This window comes from Dromiciops gliroides, chromosome 2, assembly GCF_019393635.1.
Source record: "Dromiciops gliroides isolate mDroGli1 chromosome 2, mDroGli1.pri, whole genome shotgun sequence".
In the NCBI taxonomy this organism is placed as follows: Eukaryota; Metazoa; Chordata; class Mammalia; order Microbiotheria; family Microbiotheriidae; genus Dromiciops; species Dromiciops gliroides.
The window spans coordinates 593452502-593476273 of NC_057862.1; the positions used below are offsets into that span (position 1 = coordinate 593452502).

The following is a 23772-nucleotide window of genomic DNA, read 5'->3' on the forward strand; positions in this document are numbered from 1 at the left end:
TGGTTAATCCCTGAGGCCCTTCTTCAAAAACAATAGTATTAAATATTGTAATGTCCTATTATCTCTCCCTATGAATGAGTTTAGAAAGAAACCCAAATCCCAAAGAATATTCCTTCCTAATTTAGAACCTCATTTCCACATCATTAAAACAATTCTGCTTTGAAAGTAAAAAAGAGGTGGTTGCTTGTTAATTCAAAGCTATTTCCTTCTCAGGCAGGTAGGTTACCCAGTTGGACCTGGAGTCAAGAAGATGAAGCCCCCTCAGACATTTGACTAGCTGTGTGACCCTAGACAAAGTCACTTAACCTAGCCTCAGTTTCCTCACCTGTAAAATAAGGATAATAATAGTACCTGCTTCATAGGGTTGCCAAATGAGATAACGTATAGAAAGCATTTTGCAAACCTTAAAGAGCTACATAAATGATTTTGTTGTTCAGACATTTTACAGTTGTGTCCAACACTTTGGGACTCCATTTGGTGGTTTTCTTGGCAAAAATAGTGGAGCGGTTTGCCATGTCCTTCTCTAGCTCATTTTACAGATGAAGAAACTGAGGCAAACAGGGTTAAGTGATTTGCCTAGGAATCACCTAGCTAGTAAGCATCTGAGGCCAAATTTGAATTCAGGTCTTCCTTATTTAGGCCCTGAGAGTTAAAATTGGATATAAGAGCATTAAACTCCCCCTTAACTTTTCCCTTATATTCTCTGAGACCACTAAGGAAAAGTAGCCTCTGAGCTATACTCAGTGAGGGATTAGCTTTTATTGTTTGGGTAGTTAATTAGACAACAAAAAGCTTGATACCAATTAGGGAAATAGGAAGTAGAAATACAAATCTAAGCTTAGTCTATATTCCATTATAATACTCACCGAATCCAAACTGCCTGCCAGGCCAAGACCAGAGCCAACCACCTCTAAACGCATGTGCCTCCACCGCTAAGCTGAGAAGCCAGAGAGAGACACAGAGCGAACTTCTGTTCCACTCTCAGTTTTAAGTTGGTGGCTGGAAGTATGGCGAGCTTGGCCAGCTCTCTGGCAGCGGCAGGCGCACTGCCAATCATCCTGGACTCCTCCCCCAAAAGGGCAGTCCTTTAAAAGCCGCTTCAGTAGCATGTGTTCAACTCTCAAATGATTAAGCTAAAACTTCCGGTTTTTACCACAGCTCTATCCATTGTGCAGTCTAGTAGCCCCTAGAGATCATCCATCCATCCATGTGCATATATTGTTTGTATTATATATATATATATATATGTATATATTGCTATATATATTATTACTAACAAATGTTTACTTAGTACTCTGTATTTTCCTATTCAATCCAATAAATATTTAGTAAGGAATGAATAAAAAAATTTAGTAAGCCCTTACTCTGTACAAGTTTTGTGCTTAGCATTGCGAGTAGTACAAATATAAAAGCAAAGATAGTGCTGCCCTCAGGAGTTTACATTCTTTTGTTTTGTTTTTTGTTTAGAATTTTATTTTTTTTTCCAAATTACATGTAAAAAAACAAATTTTGACATCAATTTTTTAAAACTTCATGCTCCAACTTCTCTTCCTCCCTCCCTTCGCAACCCCTGCCCCAAGAAATCAAGCAATTCAGGGGCCGCTAATGATGGTACAGTGGATAAAGCACTGGCCCTGGATTCAGGAGGACCTGAGTTCAAATCCGGCCTAAGACACTTGACACTTTCTAGCTGTGTGACCCTGGGCAAGTCACTTAACCTTCATTGCCCTGCAAACAAAATAAAAACAAAAAATAAAATTTAAGAACTCAAGCAATTCAATATGCTATACATGAGTAGTCATAAATACACTCAGGGTTTACATTCTATGGGGAAAGGGGATCACATATAAAGGGTGTAGGGGGAGGGACTCGACTTGGTATGCAAAGTTAAGAGATGGTGTTTAGGAGCAGTCACTAATCAGAAAGTGGGGCCCCCAAATGAAAATTCCTTCAGACAGCTCAGTTCCTCTCTTGTCTGCACTCACTGTGTGAAAGGCACTATACTTGGTGATGGAAGGAAAACATGAATGAGTTGACACTTCTTGGTCTCAAGGAGTTTATAATCTAGTGGAGAGGAAAAAGAAAGTGCACAAATAACTTATCTACAAGGGTGATTACTGCAAGTGACATGAGGGTATAAACACTAGCATGGGGGTTTAGAGGAGAAGAGATCTCAGCTTGCTAGAGCAGCACAGCTTCAAAAAAACTTAATGAGTGTAAGGGCTGGAGATGGTAGCTGACCAATGAAGGTCCAGTTCCCAGAGCATGCACAGTATTATCTGCCTGATATCAACCCATGTGGACACTTGGTTAGCCTGTAACTGGAAATGCATGATCATACCCTAATACACATTTCTAGACCCAGGCTCACCACATGGGTTGATACCAGGCACATCTGCTCTAAGGACTGGATCTTCATTGGCCACTCTCATCCACCCCCATTATGTAAAGGAGGTGGAGTTTAAGCTGGGCCTACAAAATTTTGATAGGGAGAGTGTAGGAGATAGGGCATTACTGTCAGAAAATAACATGAGCAAAGTTACAGAGCTAAGAAAACAGGCTGTATCTGGAAGTATAGTTCAATTTGGCTGGAATATTAGAGTATATCTTATCTGGAAATACATGAAAGACATATCACGGAGGACCATGAATACCATTTCAGTAGGTAATGGGGAAACACCGAAGGATTTTGATTAACCTAGTGATATGGTCTTTTAACTGTTCTTAGAACTTTAGGAAGATTAATTTGTTAAGAGTATATGGGGGGGGCAGCTAGGTGGCGCAGTGGATAAAGCACCGGCCCTGGAGTCAGGAGTACCTGAGTTCAAATCCGGCCTCGGACACTTAACACTTACTAGCTGTGTGACCCTGGGCAAGTCACTTAACCCCAATTGCCTCACTAAAAAAAAAAAGTATATGGGGGAGGGGCGGCTAGGTGGCGCAGTGGATAGAGCACCGGCCCTGGAGTCAGGAGTACCTGGGTTCAAATCCAGCCTCAGACACTTAACGCTTACTAGCTGTGTGACCCTGGGCAAGTCACTTAACCCCAATTGCCTCACTAAAAAAAAAAAAAAAGAGTATATGGGGGGGCAGCTAGGTGGCACAGTGGATAAAAAGCACTGACCTTGGATTCAGGAGGACTTGAGTTCAAATCCAGCCTCAGACATATGACACTTACTAGCTGTGTGACCCCAGAGTCACTTAACCCTCATTGCCCCACCAAAAAAAAAAGAGTATATGGGATGGGGGGTCAGCTAAGTGGCACAGTGGATAAAGCCCCACCAAAACACACACACACACACACACACACACACACACACACACACACACAAAACCCCACACACATACACACAAAAAGAGTATATGGGATGAAAAAACATTTTTAAAAATTAAAAAAAAATTTAAAGGGGAAAAAAGAGTATATGGGATGAATTGAATCTGGTAGAACCTAGAAGGAGTTAGGAGGAGGATAAAATAGTCCAAGTGGAAAGTAATAATGGCTAAATTAGAAAGGTAGGGTTAGAATGGAAGGAATGGATGTGAGATATATTAAAGAAAACTCATTGGATATAAGGGGCTAGGAAGAGAATAGTGACAGATTACTCTAAGATTTCCAGCTTGAATAATTGAATTAATAATTGGTGAAAAAAATGCAGAAAAAATTCAGGAAGAAAAACATAGGGTTTTGGGTGGGGGGAGGTAGAGAGTACAAAATGATGAGTTTAGTTTTGAATGGGTTTTTTTTGTTTGTTGGTTTTTTTGTTTTTTTTGCAGGGCGATGGGGGTTAAGTGACTTGCCCAGGGTCACACAGCTAGTAAGTGTCAAGGGTCTGAGGCCGGATTTGAACTCAGGTACTCCTGACTCCAGGGCCAGTGCTCTATCTACTACACCACCTAGCTGCCCAGTTTTGAATGTTTTGAGTTAAATATACTAGTAGGGAATCCAGATAAAAATGTCTGGTTTCCTATTGAAAATGCAGGAATGGAACCTGGAAAAGGGGAGGTTGAGGCTATAGTTTGGGACCTATTATATGCCTTATTGAGTTTATTTTTGATGCTGGATAAAGTGAACTCTCTTTTAATTCAGTATTTCACATTTTCTATCTATTTGATTTTGGCCAACTTCAGTATATAACTAAAGAGCATAAAGATATTATTCTTTCTTCTTTCTTGACATAAAATAGTACTTGATGTTTTCAAATGAGCATATCTTCTGCAATATTTACTATATTTCAGTGAAATTTGGGCTATGAATAGAGTTTATGGAAATAGATGCTGTCACTGAGTGAGAAATTATTCAGAGAACTACTATGCTTGTGTTCCATAGTCAGTCCTTTTACTTAAAAAAACTGATACATATTGACTCCTTTTAAGAAGGCAGTGTAGTTTAGGGGCAGCTAGGTGGCGCAGTGAATAGAGCACTGGCCCTGGAATCAGGCGGACCTGAGTTCAAATCCAGCCTCAGACCTTTGACACTTATTAGCTGTGTGACCCTGGGCAAGTCACTTAACCCCAACTGCCTCCCCCCCCCAAAAAAAGGCAGTATGGTTTAATGGAGAGTTAGACCTAGAATCAAGAGAGTCCTAGGTTCAAATCCTATCTCTAACACTTTCTTTGTGACCTTGATTAGGTATTTTCTTCTCTGTGAATCTCAGTTCTGAATCTGTAAAACGGAGACAGCACAAAGACTATTTCTTTTTTTTTTTTTTTAAGTGAGGCAATTGGGGTTAAGTGACTTGCCCAGGGTCACACAGCTAGTAAGTATTAAGTGTCTGAGGCCGGATTTGAACTCAGGTACTCCTGACTCCAGGGCTGGTGCTCTATCCACTGCGCCACCTAGCTGCCCCAGTACAAAGACTATTTCAAAGGGATTTTGAAAGGAGAATGATTTTAAAATCTTAAAATTTAGATGGTATTTTCTGTTAAATCATGGACTCTTTTTCTTTCTTTTTTTTTTAGTGAGGCAATTGGGGTTAAATGACTTGCCCAGGGTCACACAGCTAGTAAGTGTTAAGTGTCTGAGGCTGGATTTGAACTCAGGTACTCCTGACTCCAGGGCCAGTGCTCTAGCCACTGTGCCACCTAGCTGCCCCGACTCTTTTTCTTTTAAAAAATTAAACTTTATTTTTATTTTCAAACCCTAATTCTCTTATTCACACCTTTTCTCCCCTGCCCCAACCCTCACTGATTAAGAAAGCAAGAGAAATAAGACCCTTGCTATGAACATGTATAATCATGAAAAACAGATTCCTATAGTATGTCCCAATCTATGCTCTAAGTCCATAACTTCTCTATTAGGAGGTAGATAACATGTTTCATCTTGAGTTCTTTGGAATTGTAGTAGGTCATTGTCCTGATCAGCATTCCTAAACCTAACAAAGTTGTCTTTACAATACTGTTTTTACTATATAAATTGTTCTCCTGATTCTGTTTACTTCTGTCTCTAAAATAATCTCCTTCATAATTTTTACAACACAATAATATTCTGTTACATACATTGGTCATGGGTTCTTAACCCATGGTCCATAACTTTTAAAAAACCCATATTTTAGGGGAGGCTAGGTGGTGCAGTGGTTAAACCACCGGCCCTGGATTCAGGAGTACCTGAGTTCAAATCTGGCCTCAGACACTTGAAACTTACTAGTTGCATGACCCTGGGCAAGTCACTTAACCCCCATTGCCCCGCCAAAAAAACCCAACCCTGTATTTTGAAACTAGGTATTTTATCTTATGCATTTAAAAACATTTTCTGAGAAGAGGTATATAGGCTTTACCAGACTGTCAGAAGTGTCCATGACACACACAAAAAAGGTTAGGAAGCCTGTGCTAAAGCATATTTTCTATTACTTAGAATGTTTCTTTAAGAGAAAGGAATTATAGAAATTATCCATCGAGACATACTTGTAGAGTGAGCACCCCTCTTTTCACCTCTCTCTCACTGCATGGAACACTTTAGGCTTTGGATGACAACATAGTGTTCAGTCAGAAGTGATAAAACAAGGCATTCAGGGAGAAGCATCGAAGAAAATGTTGACTAGACAGAGAAGTATGATGGTAGCTAGGGCAGGGAGAGTTTCTTTCTATATTGGCTCTGCCCTTGCCTAGACTCTGTTCCACAAGCGATAAGCTAACTATACTAAGACACAGTCAGAGGGCCCTGACTGATGGAAAAGCCTGGAGTCACAAGTCGACATCCTGTACCAAGAGAAGGTATGAGCCTTGGGTCCTGAATTTTTACCTAATAATTTGTTCTACTGGATGTCCTTAGTTGAACATCACCTAAGAACTATGTTGTATTGTCTAAACTCTTGTGCTCTCTCTTGGGAGGAGTGGCTAGGGGGAAGGTAAGTTTCTGTGGATGTGGGATGCAAATTAATTGCAGATACACAGTCATTAAAATAGATATTTTTATTATAAATTGTTTTATTAATAAGGTTAAAGTGGGTACATGATTTAGACATTAGGAGTAATACCATAGGCAAATTAGGAGAGGAAGGAATAGTTTACCTGTCATATCTATGGAGAGGGGAAGAATTTACGACCAAACAAGAAATAGAGAACATTATAAAATGCAAAATGGCTCATTTTGATTACATTAAATTAAAAAGGGTTTGTACAAGCCAAAGCAATCAAGATTAGAAGGAAAGCAGAAAGTTGGGAAACAATTTTTACAGTCAGTGTTTCTTTTCTTTCTTTTTTTGGGGGGGAGGCAATCGGGGTTAAGTCACTTGCTCAGGATCACAGAACTAGTAAATGTCAAGTGTCTGAGGCCAGATTTGAACTCAGGTCTGCCTGACTCCAGGGTGGGTGCTCTATCCACTTTGCCACCTAGCTGCCCCACAGTCAGTATTTCTTTTCTTTCTTTCCTTTTTTTTTTTTTTTTTTGTGAGGCAATTGGGGTTAAGTGACTTGCCCAGGGTCACAAAGCTAGTAAGTGTCAAATGTCTGAGGCCGGATTTGAACTCAGGTACTCCTGACTCCAGGGCCCGTGCTCTATCTACTGCGCCACCTAGCTGTCCCTGCAATCAGTGTTTCTTAAAAGGTCTCATTTCTCAAATATATAAAGAACTGTATCAAATTTATAAGAATACAAATCATTCCCCATTTGATAAATGGTCAAAGGATATGAACAGTTTTCAGATGAAGAAATTAAGCTATCCATAGTCATATGAAAGAATGCTCTAAATCAGTATTGATTAGAGAAATGCAAATCAGAACAATGCTGAAGTACCAACTCACACCTATCAGATTTGGCTAATATGACAGAAAAGAAAAATGATAAACGTTAGAGAAGGTGTGGGAAAATTGGAACACTAATGCATTGTTGGTGGAGTTGTGAACTGATCCAACCATTCTGGAGAGCAATTTGGAACTATGCCCAAAGGGCTATAAATTTGTGTATATCCTTTAACCCAGAAATATCAGTACTAGGTCTGTATCCCAAAGAGATCATAAAAAAGGGAAAAGGACCCACATGTACAAAAATATTTATAGCAGCTCTCTTTGTGGTGGCAAAGAATTGGAAATAGAGGGAATGCCCATCAATTGGGGAATGGCTGAACAAGTTGTGGTATATGAATGGAATGGAATACTGTTGTGCTATAAGAAATGATGAGTAGGTACATTTCAGAAAAATCTGGAATTACATGAACTGATGCTAAGTGAAATGAGCATAACCAGAAGAACATTATACACAGTAACAGCAACATTGTATGATGATCAACTATGATAGACTTAGCTCTTCTTAGTAATACAATGATCCAAGACAATTCCAAAAAAACTTATGATGGAAAATGCTCTCCACATCCAGTCTGAGTACAGATCAGGGCATACTATTTTCACCTTTTTGTTTTGTTTTTCTTTCTTGTGGTTTTTCTCTTTTGTTTTGATTTTTCTTTTGCAACATGAGTAATGTGGAAATATGTTTAATATGATTGTACTATATAACCTATATCAGATTGCTTGCTGTCAGGTGGGGGGAGGGAAAGGAGGGAGAAAAATTTGGAACTCAAAATCTTATAAAAATGAATGTTGAAAACTATCTTTACATGTTACTGGAAAAAATAAAATACTATTAAGTGAAAAAAGTGAATTGTTTTATTGTCCTATGACAAGAGCAAAGTACTATATACAGGAAAGCGTATTTTGCCCATTCCTGTAGGGATCTACTTCCTCATCTCTTCTGGAAAGGAGTAGAGCTGAATTTTCTGAAACCACACCTGTCTTTGCCCATTTGGTGTAATTTTCACTTCTCATCATTGCTCTCTCTTTGGCCCCAATTCTTGTTAAAAGGTAGAGACCTTATGGAGAGGAGCAAACCTTTGCTTCCCTTCTGCCCTCTGCTCCACCAACCCTCACAAGCATAGAAACTAGAGAGGTAACCCAGTCACCAACCATACTTTATTACAGCAATAACTTAACAGGATCTCTAAACCAGGGGTAAAAATAATTGTGTGTGTGTGTGTGTGTGTGTTTTAACCCAAGTTCAGTTAAAAGTCTACGTGTTAGTAATTTTATGAAATTATGTATATTAAAAAATCATAACAGCTCATAAAACTCTCCACACCAGACCTGAGATCTAGGTGGACAGGACCAAAAAAGGATTGAATCTCCTGATTTCTTTTGTTATGCCCTTGATACCCGAAAGTTATGCCAGATTTCATCTAACCACTGGCAAATCCTATTAACCCCCACGTTTTCAACCAAGCACTCACTACACAGTTTTCAGGGTCAAATGCAGATTTTATGCAAAGAAAAAAGCTAAAATCAGGATAAAGCCACAACTTAAGAAAATGCAACAAATCACATAAGCATAACAGGAAGAAGTTGATAAGAGAAAATCTTTCTGGAGCTTCCTCACAGTTCTTTTTTTTTTTTTTTTTTTTTTGGTGAGGCAATTGGGGTTAAGTGACTTGCCCAGGGTCACACAGCTAGTAAGTGTTAGGTGTCTGAAGCCAGATTTGAACTCAGGTCCTCCTGACTCCCAGGATGGTGCTTTATCCACTGCACCACCTAGCTGCCCCACTTTCTCACAGTTCTTAAAGAGGGACAGTTAACTTAAGTCACTTTATGGCAAAATGCTGCCTGAGTTCCTATTTGGTAAAGCAGAGGCTGACCTGCCAAAGCCAACAGCCTCTACACTCAGTCCACAGTCTGAGCAGCCATATTAGTGCTATGACTTTCCCTGCTGCAGTTTAGCTCCCCAGCTCTGTCACAAGCTCGGTCCAATTCAAAGGCTTCCCATTGGCCAATGTAACCTGCCTAGTTCAATCCAAGTCAAATGATATTCTGTCTCTTCCCCCAAACCTACAAGGTCCAGCGTCCTTAAGGGTTTAAACTGTTTCTGACATGAGGGCTTCAGCACTCTATCCCATGGAAGAGTCAGAATACACTGTTACAATATCATTAGCTAAAAATGTAAGGCATAATATATGCTTAGGGGGAGGTTCAGCATTAATGATAGTGGATATAAATCTGTATTTTAAATAATCTTCTTTATAATGGATTTTTTGACCTACTTTTCTTATTAGATTGTCATTGTTTCTACCTTGTAATATGGGTGATGGAGAGCTTGTACTAGGAGTAAAATAAAAATCAGCTTTGCTATTTTCTTGTGTTCACATAATGATCTTCAATCTGCACTCTCCTTGCAGAAAACTTTTAACTATTTGTGCATTTTGTGAAAGTTTAACTTAGTTAAAACTAGATAATAAAGTCCATAAATCCATTTAGCCTGATAAATGTAAGCTGTGATATTTTTCAATTTGTTGAGTATAAATGAACAAGTGAGGGGACTATTGTCAACCCATCTGTACTATAGACTCTTCCCTTAGGCTATCTTGAATCCCATATGTGACACGTGACTGTCTAACATATGGAGCAAGTGAGGACACAAGTGTCAATGTATATGTTAAATATTATTAAAGTTTAATTTCTTTTTTTAAGATACAAATAAATGAAAATAGAAGTTATAATATTTTCTTCCCATACCCTAAGGCATTTTCTTGAATATTCCTTGGGCTAATGCACCTTACTATGGAAACCACTGGTGTAGACAACATTTGGGTACCTTTTTTTTTTAACTTAAAAATTTTTTTTGGCCTTATGTAGTTATAACTTCCTTTGCCTCCTATATGTCCCATGCATTATCTTTAATATATGATATCTCAATAAATACTGATTAATGAAGATGATAGATCTGATACATATAGATAGAAAATCCAGTGAAATTACTCTTATCCCATTAAATATTTAAAATTTCATTTCAGATATGGCTATGGGAGTTTTTTGCCTTATATTTTCTAAGCTGATAAATGGGATGATGATTATGATTATGACTACATTTCAGAAATATTTGTGAATTTATTTAAATGGAGCCTCATTCTTATTTCTTTATAATGGCAATTTTTAATGTCTTTATGAAAATTAATATAATTATTTGAATGATATAGAATGTTTAACTCCAAATAACAGAGAATAGTATATTGCTATCTTAGATTCATATGTCAAATGCAGTTCTTTAATTCATAAATTCATTTAATAAAACTGAATATAAATGTTCTGTGCCCCCTGCCCAAATTGCATTTAAGAAATAATCCACTTGCCATCAACACACAAAATGAAATCGAAAAAACAGACATACTTAAATTTAATGGGATTCAACTCCCCACATTTTAGATTAGAAAATATATAGAACTATATATTTCAACATATATCTCCCTAGTGACAAGCTAGCAGGAGGAAATGAAAGGTCTTTTCAGATCATTTCATTTGTAACATGAGTTTACTGTCCTTTGTAATTTACACTTCTCAGGATGGAAACAGATCTTTATCTTTTGACCAGGAGAATGAGAAGTCTCTGATTTTTTTTTCTTTGCTCACATTCATTTTCAGTAATCTGAAATCTGTTTGCTTTATTGACTTGAAAGAGTATACTGTGACTAACTCAATCCCTGTTTTGCAGATGTTTCTATTACATGCAAGAATACCCAGTACCAGCTCTGTGTTTAGACGGTTCTAAGTTTTTGTATCTTACTACAATGCAGAAATAGAAACTCACATTTCTGTGATTATTACTGAGGTGAACAAGCAGCACATTAATTTTGCTTCTATTCACTACTGCTGTATCATCTCTTCTTGTATTTATTTTTGGTAAAGGGTGAATTTTTTTTTACTGGGTTATTTGTAACATTTCTTAATTCCCAGAATGTACTAGGCTGGTAAAGCATACAGAAAGGAGAGATTTTGCACACAGCATATTGATTTCCACCTCCTTGCTATTTATTTCATTATTTTCTTATTCTTTCTATACAGACTTTGCTTTCTTTTCTTTCTCCCAGACTTCCATTAGTTTAGTATTCTTCCACCAGTAGCACTGCAATTAAGTATGAATCACCGAGAATGCCACCACCACAAAAAATAAAACTGAACATCATGTAATTATAATAATCAAACATGACCTGAAGAAGAAACAAAATGCACCTCTTCCCTTTGCATAGGTGGGGGACTATGGGTGTGAAACATCACATATATTGTCAGGTTTAATTATATGTCAATGATTTTGCTGAACAAGTTTTTTTCTTCTCTATTACAATGGGAAGTTCTCTGGGGGCAGGGAAGAGGAAGAAATATATTTGGAAATGAAGGTGATATATAAATAAAATCTAGGAATAAAATATTTTAAGAAAAATATGAATCACCAGCTTTTGCAGTTTTTAGGAATTATAGGAGAAACAGCACAAATCTGATAATATAAAATATTCTCTACAATTGTCTCAAAATTCAACATGGGTTAATAGATACTTGTCATAATATAACAAAACTATAAAAAGAATTACAGTAACAATCTACTTACTTATCTTTGACTCTCTCTCTGGAATAGGGTGAAGAATTGAGAAAAAGGCTTCCATTATTAACCAAAATAGATGTCTCAGAGCCCTTGAAGTAAAATCCATGCTCTTAATTCATTGGAAAGTCCCTGAGGCTCTTATTGAGAGTCTATTTACTCTTACTTTAAGCCCTAATAAACTTGGTTCTGTGGAATCCACAGATCAGAAACAACAAATGAAAAATAAAGGCATAAGGGAAAGGGGATGCTGTTAAAAATAGACATCTGAACAACAGCCGAAACAAACAAATATGGTTGGCAGTCTCATATCAAGAGAAGACACAAAAGACTATAGGAACCAGCAGTCTTGTACTATCCAATAGGGACAAACATTACACAAACAAGCAACTCTATGGGAATTCCTGACATTCATAATGATGCTCTTCAGTCATCAAGATAAAGTTAAATTGAATTCGATAGAGTATATTTGGCCTGTATAGCAATTTTGTTTTTATTTTTTTCTGACACAAATGAGCATATTTTATCAAAGACTTTCACATCTATTGAAATAATCAAGTGGGGGCAGCTAGGTGGTGCAGTGGATAGAGCACCGGCCCTGGAGTCAGGAGTACCTGAGTTCAAATCTGGCCTCAGACACTTAACACTTACTAGCTGTGTGACCCTGGGCAAGTCACTTAACCCCAATTGCCTCACTAAAAAAAAAAAAAGAAAGAGTCAAGTGGTTTTGGTTATCTTTGTCATTTATATGATAAATTATTCTAATTGTTTCTCTAATGTTGAACCACATTTGTATAGCACTTCCCCTAGAATACCACCCCCAACTTGTACTCACACTGGTGCTTTGGGTTTCCAGGGAGTTACCTACCTAAAAATTTAATTAGTCACGGTGGGAGTTTCCTGATGATTCAAGTACAAAAGCCAGCCAGAAGAAGTTTGGAGCTTTTTTTTTTTTTTTACTTTCTCAATCTTGACATATACTTGAGGTAGGGAAGTTGTATTATTTTGAATCAATGCTTTTTTCTTGCTTGAATATCCTTGATGTGATATGGCCAAGTAAACTCCCTTCTATCATCTATTGGATAGTATATAATTGCCTTTAGGGGTGTGGGTGTTAAATATTAACAACTGGCTCTCCATGACACAATTGTATATTTAATCTGCATTACTGATATTTTCTCCATCACTTTCTTAAGTCTATATGATCAACAAAACAATAACTCCAAGCCTTGATTTGTAGCTATTTGCTGATTTCTGAGATATAAATGTTCACAATGAAAATTTAATAATCAGTTCTCAAGAGCTGGTTCTAGCATACTTTTATCTTATTTCATTCCATTCTTAAACGTAAACTACCTGAGTCAGGTATGATTTTCAATACTTGGTGATATTCAGCAGGACTAAAGTGAAATGAGATACAGAAGCATTTGTCAATCCTGAGGGGGAAACTCCTTACTCTTTATGAGTCAGGTAGGTGATGTGATAGATAGAGTGTTGGGTCTGAAATCAGGAGGCCCCGAGTTCAAATCTGTCCTTAGATATTTACTAACTATGTGACCCCAGGCAAGTCACTTAACCTCTATTTGCCTCAGTTTCCTCAACTGTAAAAATGGGGATAATAATAGCTCTTACCACACAATGTTGCCAAGAGGATCAAATGAGATAATAATTGTTTTTAAAAATGTTTAGCACAGTGCCTGGCACAGAGTGGGCATGATATAAATGCTATCTAATATTATTCATGATCTGGCTTTTGTATTTATACCACCAGGAAACTACACTGATTATTCAAGCCTTACCTCTCTCAGCCATTTATATTTTCTTTCTTTCTTTCTTTCTTTCTTTCTTTCTTTCTTTCTTTCTTTCTTTCTTTCTTTCTTTCTTTCTTTCTTTCTTCCTTCCTTCCTTCCTTCCTTCCTTCCTTCCTTCCTTTCTTTCTGCAGGGCAATGAGAGTTAAGTGATTTGTCCAGGGTCACACAGCTAGTAAGTGTCAAGGGTCTGAGGCTGGATTTGAACTCAGATTCTCCTGAATCCAGGGCTGGTGCTTTATTCACTGCACCACCTAGCTTTCCCCTCAATTATATTTTCCATGATGGTTTCAATAGCTTTTGGAAAAACTATCTTAGCCTGCATTGGGTGTATATTGCATATTGTATATTGGGTATATATTGTATACCGTATAATGCAGGCAGATAGCCAGAGTGTTTCACTGGCATGAAGTGAAGAGGGGAGACCACCAGCATACCGAGTGGACACCTTACAATGAATTTAGTCAATAGTCAATAAACATTTATTAAGTACCTAATTTGTGCCAGGTACTATGCACATAGGATTAACAGAAATAAATGGGTTGTGATCTGTACAGTGGAAAGGAACTTCTAAATTGATGAGATCACAGATCCATTTGAATATTTGAGAATATTTTATACATATTTATATGTGTACATCGTGTCTCCCCCAATAGTACATAAGGCCCACAAGGGTAGTGACTGTTTCATTTTCCTTTGTGTCCCCAGATGTGGTCGGAGCAATATCTACTATTAACCTAGTCAGAACCCATAGCAGAAAGCCACATTATGTAGCTAGAAATTATCAAGCCTGGTTTAAGAATACTGGAAAGTCCCTGATATAGAGCCTAGCTTTTCTCTAAAAAGGCAATGAAAATGTCTTCAATACTAAATTGGTCCAGGGAACTGAGGTCAAACAAAGGCATAATGCAGGAGTAGTCAGGCCTCCTTGGTCTTTTTAGACTTCCCACTACCCTGTGAACAAATACCTTTGTGACCAGAGACACTATTATTTAGACATTCATTGCTGTGGAAAGCTGTGCCCAGCTGAATCAATGCCACATCTTTGTTGAATATTATTTTCATGCTATTGTTGAGTAAGCTTCCTTTCTTCAAATGTTATATGACCTATGAGTGCCTCATTTCAGTCCAGTACTAGACTTTGATCCCACCTAATCAAGTTTGGCCCAGAACTTCAGACACATATATGTGGGGGTGTGGGAATGATAAAATTGTCTCGTCACATCTTCTGGGCCTTAGCTCTGCATCTTTCAGAGGAAGTTAGATGAGTTTATCAATAAGATCCCTTACAACTATAAAAATTAATGGCTTATATAAAGGGTCACCTTCAGACTTTGTTACTCTGACAATCATTTTTAGCTATTAGATGTTGGTGATATAAGCAAGATAACACCTACAATTTTAACTATAAGAATTCAGGAAATCCATGGCCGATTTATCCTAATCTTTATATTTCATAATAATGAAAACACATATATTGATTTACTAATATGATACATGTATTTGTTTGGGGTTTTTTTTTTTTGGTGGGGCAACGAAGGTTAAGTGACTTGCCCAGGGTCACACAGCTAGTAAGTGTCAAGTGTCTGAGGCCGGATTTGAACTCAGGTCCTCCTGAATCCAGGGCTGGTGCTTTATCTACTGCACTACCTAGCTGCCCCTGTGATACGTGTATTTGAAAAGGAATAAAAAAGTCTGATATTTCATCAATTGTCATTTCCTTCAAAATCATTTTGGCTGATTCTAAAGATTTATAACTGTGTGCAATGGGCTTCTTAAACTTAAATATCCAAAACAGAATTCATCATCTTCCCTCCCTCCCCCATCTTCCTAACTTCCCTATTTCTGATGTAGGTAGCACTCTTAGTCATCCAGGCTTGCAATCTGATATGCATTGTCAACTCCTCTTTCTTGCCCCACATATTCAATAAGCTGCTAAATCTTTCTGTTTCTATCACCATAATATCTTTTGTATAAATATCCCCTTCTTTCCACTCACATAGCTACAACCATAGTTTAAGTCCTTGTCACCTCTTCCCTGGATTGTTGCAATTGATGTTTCTGCCTTAAGCCTTTCCCTTCCCAATCTATCCTCTATAATGCTGCCAAAGTGATTTTCCTAAAGTGGAGGTCTGATCATGTTACTCCCCTACTCTATAAATTCCAGTAGCTCCCTATGACTTTCAGGATAAAACAAAGTCTTCTGTTTGGCATTTAATGCTCCTTACAACCTGGCCCCTTCCTAGTTTTCTTGTTTTCTTACACTTTATTCCTCCTCCATATATTTTATGATCCAGCTACATTGTCCTATTTGCTTCTCCTTTCACATAAAACTCTTCCTCCTTCCCCAGTGATATTGTACTGCCTGTTCCCCTGCCTGGAAGGGACTCCCTCCTTCTTTCTACCTTTTAGAACCCTGGCTTCCTTCAATAGTTAGCTCCCTCACTACTTTCTATAGGAGGCCTTTCCTGGTTCCCCTAGTTCTGAGTGCCTTCTGCTCTAAGGTTAATTTGTATTTACTGTGCGTGTATCATATATGTAGTTATACATTTATGTGTTGTCAGCCCCATCAGAATGTAAGCTCTGAGAGTAGGGAAAACTTTAACTTTTTTTTTTTGTATCTCTAGTCCTTAGCAAAGTGCCTGACACATGTCGAGCACTTAATAAAAGCATGTTGATTGATTGTAAAGGGATATAAATTGGTTCAGAGAGCTTTAAAATTGTGGCTGGGTAGGCAAAGAAGGCTTCTCTAGAGCAGTGGTATTTAAATTTCTTTTTACTTCATTTTACTGCTCCCCAAAAGTAAAAAAAAACAAAACATTTTGAGCACATGCCCCTATATGTATATTTGCTAATTTATAAGTTGTATACATGTACAAATGTATATAATAATCATGTATATTATAAAACACAAAAATATAAATTTCACAAGGACAAGATAAAATGGAATCATATTTTATCCTAGTCACTGAGAGCCACTGGCATTTATTGAAATGCTCTATGTAAAGCTCTTTGCAAACTTTATAGCACTATATTTGTGTTAGCTATTATTATGATCATTGTTATTGAGTAGAGAATAATACAGTCAGTCTTTCATTTTAGAAAAATCACTATGACAGTTGTGTGGAAAGACCTGCAAAAGGGAGACCAATCAGGAGAATATTGCAATAGTCCAGGCCAGAGGTGATTAAAGCCTAAATCAGGGTGATTGTGTGAGTATTGAGATGGAGAGAGATTTGAGAGACGATGTGGGAATAGAAATGACATTTGTCAACTGATTGGATATGAGGAGTGAGTGGGAGTAGGCAGGAAAGGATGACACCAAAGTTTTGAATCCATGGATTGCAATGATGATGGTGTCCATGATGGAAATAGGGAAGTTCTGAAGAGGGGTGAGTATGCAAGGGAAGATAACGTAATAAGATCTGATTTCAACCCACCCATGAGGACTCACCCTATGTGACTCACCCTGTCTCTCCGAATACTCAGCAGCTACATAAGTAGTAGCAGTTAGAGCAGGAAGAAGAGCTTCTGCCAAAGATCTAGGACTATTACCTACTTGTCCACTTAAGAAAGGCAAACAAATATCTTGGATCCTCTCCTCATTATGATTTTGGAAAAGATGCTCCATGTCTGAAAATAGTATTGCAAAAAGGACATTTTTTTAAAGCTAAGTATATGGTTTCATTTTTTTTAAAGCATAACTAGCTTAGCTTGGAAAAAAAACCTGATGCAAAAGATTAGAAACTATCAGATTACACAGGATATAGAGATGTCAAGACCATAAGATTATTTCTAATATGAACCATCAGGTGTTGCTACCTGCCAAGTTTGGAGGTTTATAGTGGAAAGCAAAAACTAAAGAAAGGGGCAGCTAGGTGGCACAGTGGATAAAGCACCTGCCCTGAATTCGGGAGGACCTGAGTTCAAATCCGGCCTCAGACACTTGACACTTACTAGCTGTGTGACCCTGGGCAAGTCACTTAACCCCCGTTGCCTCACCAAAAAAACCCAAAAAACCCCTAAAGAAAGAGGCACTCATTCATCTAGCTCCTTCCTGGTGTCCTCCACTGCACTGCCCCCTACATATGATTAATTATTAAATAAGAGTTACAGATCACTTATAGTCAATTGATAAAGTTTATAGGAAACTAAAAGTAAAAAAAATAGAAATAACTTTTTTAACAATCGAGAAGGGGGCAGTTAGGTGGCACAGTGGATAAAGCACTGGTCCTGGATTCAGGAGAATCTGAGTTCAAATCTGACCTCAGACACTTGACACTTACTAGCTATGTGACCCTGGTTAAATCACTTAACCTTCTTTGCCCTGCCAAAAGAAAATCGAGAAAAATCACGTAGAAAGCAATCCAGGGAAAAGGAGTTAAGTCTTACCTATCCTCTCAGTGATCCCAAGAAGAAACCACCACTAGTAACGTCAGTCTGTTCCAGCCTCCTCCATCAGAGAAAAGGCCTGGAAAGAACCTAATCTGCAACAGTCAGAAGTTAGTCTCTCACCTCAAATAAAAAATGCCTGAAAGGGCCTTTCTCCCCCCAACAGCCACTCCACAGCAGTCACTAGCTTGTTGTTTTTGAAAACACAACTCTTAGAACCCAAACTTCCTAACCGTTCCCCTCATTGCCCTCTCCCTAGTTGTGGTCTCAATTTGGATAGTAATCCCAGAGAATCTGTTATGATCTACAGAACTCCAACTCTTATCATGAATATATCTGTATCTCTGAGGCACTCAGATGCTAAATTATGATAGTTCTTTGGTCAGACTTAGAAATATTGCCTGGTTGGATATTTGGGATTTTATAGAAAAACAAAACAAAACTTTTTTTTTTACATTATTGCTAAACTGAGGCTAATTGTGAATTAATGTTTAGATACTTATTCCCAGGACTTATTGTGTTCTAAAGCTTCCTGTTTTTTCAACAAACTTGTTTCTTTCTCCTATTTTTTTTTTTAATTTTTAAATTTTTTTTTAGTGAGGCAATTGGGGTTAAGTGACTTGCTGAGGGTCACACAGCTAGTAAGTGTTAAGAGTCTGAGGCCGAATTTGAACTCAGGTCCTCCTGACTCCAGGGCTGGTGCTCTATCCACTGCTCCACCTAGTTGCCTCCCCCCTTTTTTTTTTTTGGCAGGGCAATGGGGGTTAAGTGACTTGCACAGCTAATAAGTGTCAAGTGTCTGAGGCCAGATTTGAACTCAGGTCCTCCTGAATCCAGGGCTGGTACTTTATCCACTGAACCACCTAGCTGCCCTGTCTTTCTCCTATTTTTTTAAAGGCGAAAAACCAAAGGGATTAGGAAAGGTCTAGGCTTGCCTGGCCATTTTTGGGTAGCCCAGATTTCCTTGAGTGTTGCTGGTTAATATCACTAAATTTGCAATTCCTATACCTCTCCCTTCATTAACCATTAGATTAAAAATTCCTTTGTTCTTTTGTTATTAGTAATAATAAATAATAAAGTCTAGCCAACATTTTTATAACCTTTAAGGCTTGCCAAGTTTCAAATAATCTTGCTTGATCCTTACAACAAATCTGTGCGCTAATATAAGGTGCTATCTCAATTATTAAACTAGAGAAGATTGAAGTTCCAACAAGTTAAGTGATTTGCTCATAGTGACACTACTAGAAAGCAGCAGTACTGATACTTTATACTTGTTATAAAGTAGTTATACTTTATACTGTTTCCTGAAACAAACGGTATACTCTGTCTTGAATTTTATGGTAGGTTGGGGGTGGGAAAGGGGGTGTAGGTACTGCACAGGTGATCACGAAGACTGTTCACTAAGGCACAGAGAAGTTGCAATGGTCACTGGCGGAGAAAGTATCCATAGTGATGATAACATATATCTTTTGAACTCTGGTCCTCTTCCTCCCAAAATTTTGGCTCCAGGAATCTATCCAACCTGCTGGATACATCTTCCTTGAATCTAAACATTGTGATTGTGCCAATGGAGTACACTGGCCACCTACCTCTCAGCCCTCACTCTGGACATATGAAAAGCCCATCTTCTCTTTCTTTCATACAATTCTTTGCTGACATTTTGAAAAAAGCGTTCCTTTGCTTTTATGTTGCAGCCTGTTAACACCTACCTTAAATTTTTCCATTGCCTTTTTTGGGGGGGTAATGCTTGTCTTTAGTTCTTTGGAGGGAGTAGGGTTTCAGGTCCTGCTGTCATGCAGCAACACCAGTAAAATGTTCATATTAAAAAGATGAGCTTTTGCTGTTATGGCAAGCTTGAGGGTCAATAAATATGCTTTGCAATTTCCTGAAAGTTCTGTAAGCCTCTCTTCCTTTTCAACTCTGGGCCCATTTTCCTTCTGAATTGTCTACTCCAGATATACATGCTATTGGACAAGCTCTATTGGGTATCCATTCACATGCATGTCAAAATCTGGGTAGTAGACATTGTTCAATCATTTGATCTTTCCTGTGTAGATAGAAAGGGCAAACTCCTTTGATTGATTTCATATCTTTTTGAAGAGGCTCATGTGGGGCAGCTAGATGGCTCAGTGGATGGAGCACTGGCCCTGGATTCAGGAGGACCTGAATTCAAATCCAGCCTCAGACACTTGACACTTACTAGCTGTGTGACCCTGGGCAAGTCACTTAACCCCAACTGCTTCACAAAAAAAAAAGAGGCTCATGTCTTGGGGCTTCATGTAATCAGCACAATGTCATGTACAAATAAGCATCTGAAGAACCCCGCCATCTTCTGGCAATTCCTCCTTGATAGGGACTTGTCACTGAATTTTCTCTTTCATGATGGTGCAGTGAAGAATATTTTTAGCACTGTAACTTTATACCTAGATGGGACCTTAGAGGTACCTACTCCAAACCCCTTCAACTGAACTCATTATCCTTCCCCTCAAATCCTCATCGCTTCTGAACTTCCCCATTACTGTTGAGGTCACCACTGCTCATTCAGGAAAATTTCTACTTTCACAACATCTCACACATATTAATTGGTAGACTATTACAAAAATTAAAGGAGGCAATGACAAAGGCCTAAATTAGATTAGGGTGGTAACTTACGTGAGTGGAAAAAAGGGATATATATACACACACACACACACACACACACACACACACACACACACACATATGTATACATATACACAAGAGATATTATGGAAATAGAAACAGCAAGATTTGGGAACTAATTGGATATCTGGGGCAAGTAAGAGTGAAGAACTGATGGTGATGCTGAGGTTGCAAAGCTAGATGTTTAGAAGGATAGTGTTTCTCTCATCAATAATAGAAAAGTCTGGAAGAGGGGTGGAGTTTAGGGAGGGAAAAGATAATGAGTTCTGTTTTGGATATGTTGAATTTAAGATACCTATGGGGGGGGCAGCTAGGTGGCACAGTGGATAGAGCACTGGACCTGGAGTCAGGAGTACCTGAGTTCAAATCCAGCCTCAGACACTTAACACTTACTAGCTGTGTGACCCTAGGCAAGTCACTTAACCCCAATTGCCTCACTTTAAAAACAAAAAAAGATACCTATGGGACATCCAGTTCTAAAACAACCACTTTAGTTGAGGCACTTGGTCTCTTCCTACTCAAATGCACCTTCCATGAAGCTGCCAAGGTGATATTCCTATAGTGTAGAGTTCTAACCAAGTCACTTCTCCATACATTAAACTCTAGTGACTTTCTGTTGCTTCCTAGATCAAATATAAAGTCCTCTGTTGCTCTTCGCGAGCTGGCCCTTTCCTGCCTTTGTAGTTTTACATTTTATTCCCCTTCACACACACTATGATCCAGCTATTCTGGCCCATTTGCTGTTGTTCTTAAATGAAACTCCATCTTAGTCTCTGGGTCTTTTTGATGGCTGTTTCTCATGCCTGAAATGGTCTTTCTCTTCACTGCTGCCTATTAGAACTTGTGGCTTTCTTCAAGACAGCTCAAATGCTCTCTTCTGCAAGGGGCCTTTCCTTGACCCCTCAGCTGCTAGTGCCTTCCTTTCCAAGGTTAACTTCCATATATTCTGTGTATCTTACATTTAGCTTTTTATTTATATATCTCCTATATTAGAATGTAAGCTCCCGGAAGGCCTGCATTGTTTTTGCTTTTCTTTGTGGTTAGTACAGTGCCTAGCACATAGTAAAGGCTTAAAATATGCTTGTGTTTCATTTATAGATGAAAAAACTGATGCCCAGGGAAATTGTGACTTGCTATATATATATATATATATATATATATATATATATATATATATATATATATATATATATATATATATATATATATATATACATATTGTATATATACACACATCTATAACTCAGGTAGTAAATCCCCAACCATGCTGTCTCTGATTTTATATCTTCCCCCCCTCCCCCCACCCGCCAAAGGCATTCCCCAGAAATTGTCTCTTTTCCTTGAGTCTAAGTTAGGAGAAGAAAAAGTTTTAGCCAAGGGATTAGTGCTGTTTTTCAGTAGTATAGGTGGAAACTAGTTTTAAGACTAAAAATATAATCTATCGTGGAACTTGGACTATTCCCAAATGCTTCCTCTCAGTGGTGCCTTTTTTTTTTTTAAATGAGAAAATAGTCTGTACAAAGAATGACTGTCTGGATTCTTATTTCCATGGTGTTATAGGCAGCCTGAGAGGGAATTACTATGGTGTTAAAACATGGTTTTGGCTATATAATTTCTGTTCCTTTCACTTGTAATTTTCAAGAAAATGAAATCCTGTGGGGGCTGGCTCCAAAAAACAGGGTCGTGGCTCTAATCACTTCGGTATTTACTACACTGAAGAGTCTTATTATATCCATTTCGTGGGGGTAAACTCCATGCACATATGAAATCAAATTAAGCTATAACCAGGCTGAGCATCTCTCATTTCTAAAAAATAATAATAATAATAAAGAATAAAAAACCGGTTCGTCTTCTCTTTTACAATTCGAGGAAGTCAGTGAGGAGTGGACAAATCCCGATGACGATGAGAGAGACACAGAAAAACCCCTTCCTTCTCTTCTTCTTCCCCTTCCCTTTCCCCTTCCCCCAGTCCCCCTAGGCACCTCCTTTGACTGAAGCAGCAAGCAGGGACTGCAGCAGCAGCTGCAGTATACGCGTGAGCGCGCGCGCGCTCCCCGGACCTCTCCCTTGGATCTGGGCGGCGGCAGTCAGAGGAGCGCGCCTAGCTCCGGGAGCGCGCTCATGCAGCGGTTTTCTTCTCCCACAATCCAGAGGCTTAGGCGCGGGGAGGGGTAGAAAGAGAGGAAAGTAGGCGGAAGGATATCGAACGCGGAGGCAGCAAGCGCGTTCTCTTTCGCGGGAGGGAGGCTTGGAGTGAGGGCGGGGGGTGTGTGTGAAGCAGCTTCAGAGTGTGATGCGGCTCTGCGGTTCGGGAGCCGTTACTCTGGCTCCTCCTGAAGGAGCAGAGGAGGCGGCGGCGGCGGCGGCGGCGGTTGGGGGGTGGGCACGGCCGTGATTTAGTCCCTGGGTTTCCGAGCCTGACTAGGGTCGGGGTCGGGGAGACTTGAAGAGGGCCCGGGGTTAGCACAGCGCAGTCGAGCCCCCTCTCCTGGAAGGGGAAGAGGGGAAGCCGACGAGGTTTTGGGGCTGCAGGAGGAGACATGGTATCGGTGGAGGAGGAAGGGGGACAGCGTTACCTTTGACTGGTGTGCGGCGGCGGCCCGGGAAGCTCGGCGGCCCCGTACGACCCCTCCCCTCCCCTCCCCTCCCCGCTGCGGTCTCCTCCAGCTCTCGGCAGTGGAAGTCGGGGCCGGAGCCTTCGCGGAACCCTCGCGGACGGCGGGGCATCTGCGTCGGGCGCTTCCTCACGTCGAGAGCCGATTCTTTTTGGGGAGGGGAGCTTTCCCTGGAGGGTCTCCTCCCGAAACCGGGGAAGCTCGTTGGGCTTTTTGTCTCCTCGGCCCCAGCCCCCTCCAGATGCCTTTTTTCTGCCCCTCCTCGCCCTGTAGAGACATTTGCGGCGGCGGCTGCGGCTGCTGGCGGCTGCTGAAGCCAGACCCCCGGGGTCCGCGATCGTTTCTCTCTGATTCTTTGAGCAGAGAGAGGGCTTCCCTCTCCACCATGAGATTCTGCTCCTCTGCGGAAATGGGGTTTCATTGATTCCTGCTCATTTGGGGAAAAAAAAA

General features: G+C 39.3%; 1 protein-coding gene across 1 annotated transcript in view; it reads right to left on the reverse strand.

Annotated features, from left to right (window-relative positions):
• The window catches only part of CFAP36 (cilia and flagella associated protein 36), a 119421-nt gene extending 107305 nt beyond the window's left edge, over window positions 1-12116 (reverse strand). The window contains exon 1 of the mRNA XM_043987264.1: window positions 11855-12116. Within this exon, the coding sequence (XP_043843199.1) occupies window positions 11855-11954 (100 nt within the window). The 5' untranslated portion in view covers window positions 11955-12116. The remainder of the gene's footprint in view (window positions 1-11854) is intronic.
• Between the last annotated feature and the right edge of the window lie 11656 nt (window positions 12117-23772).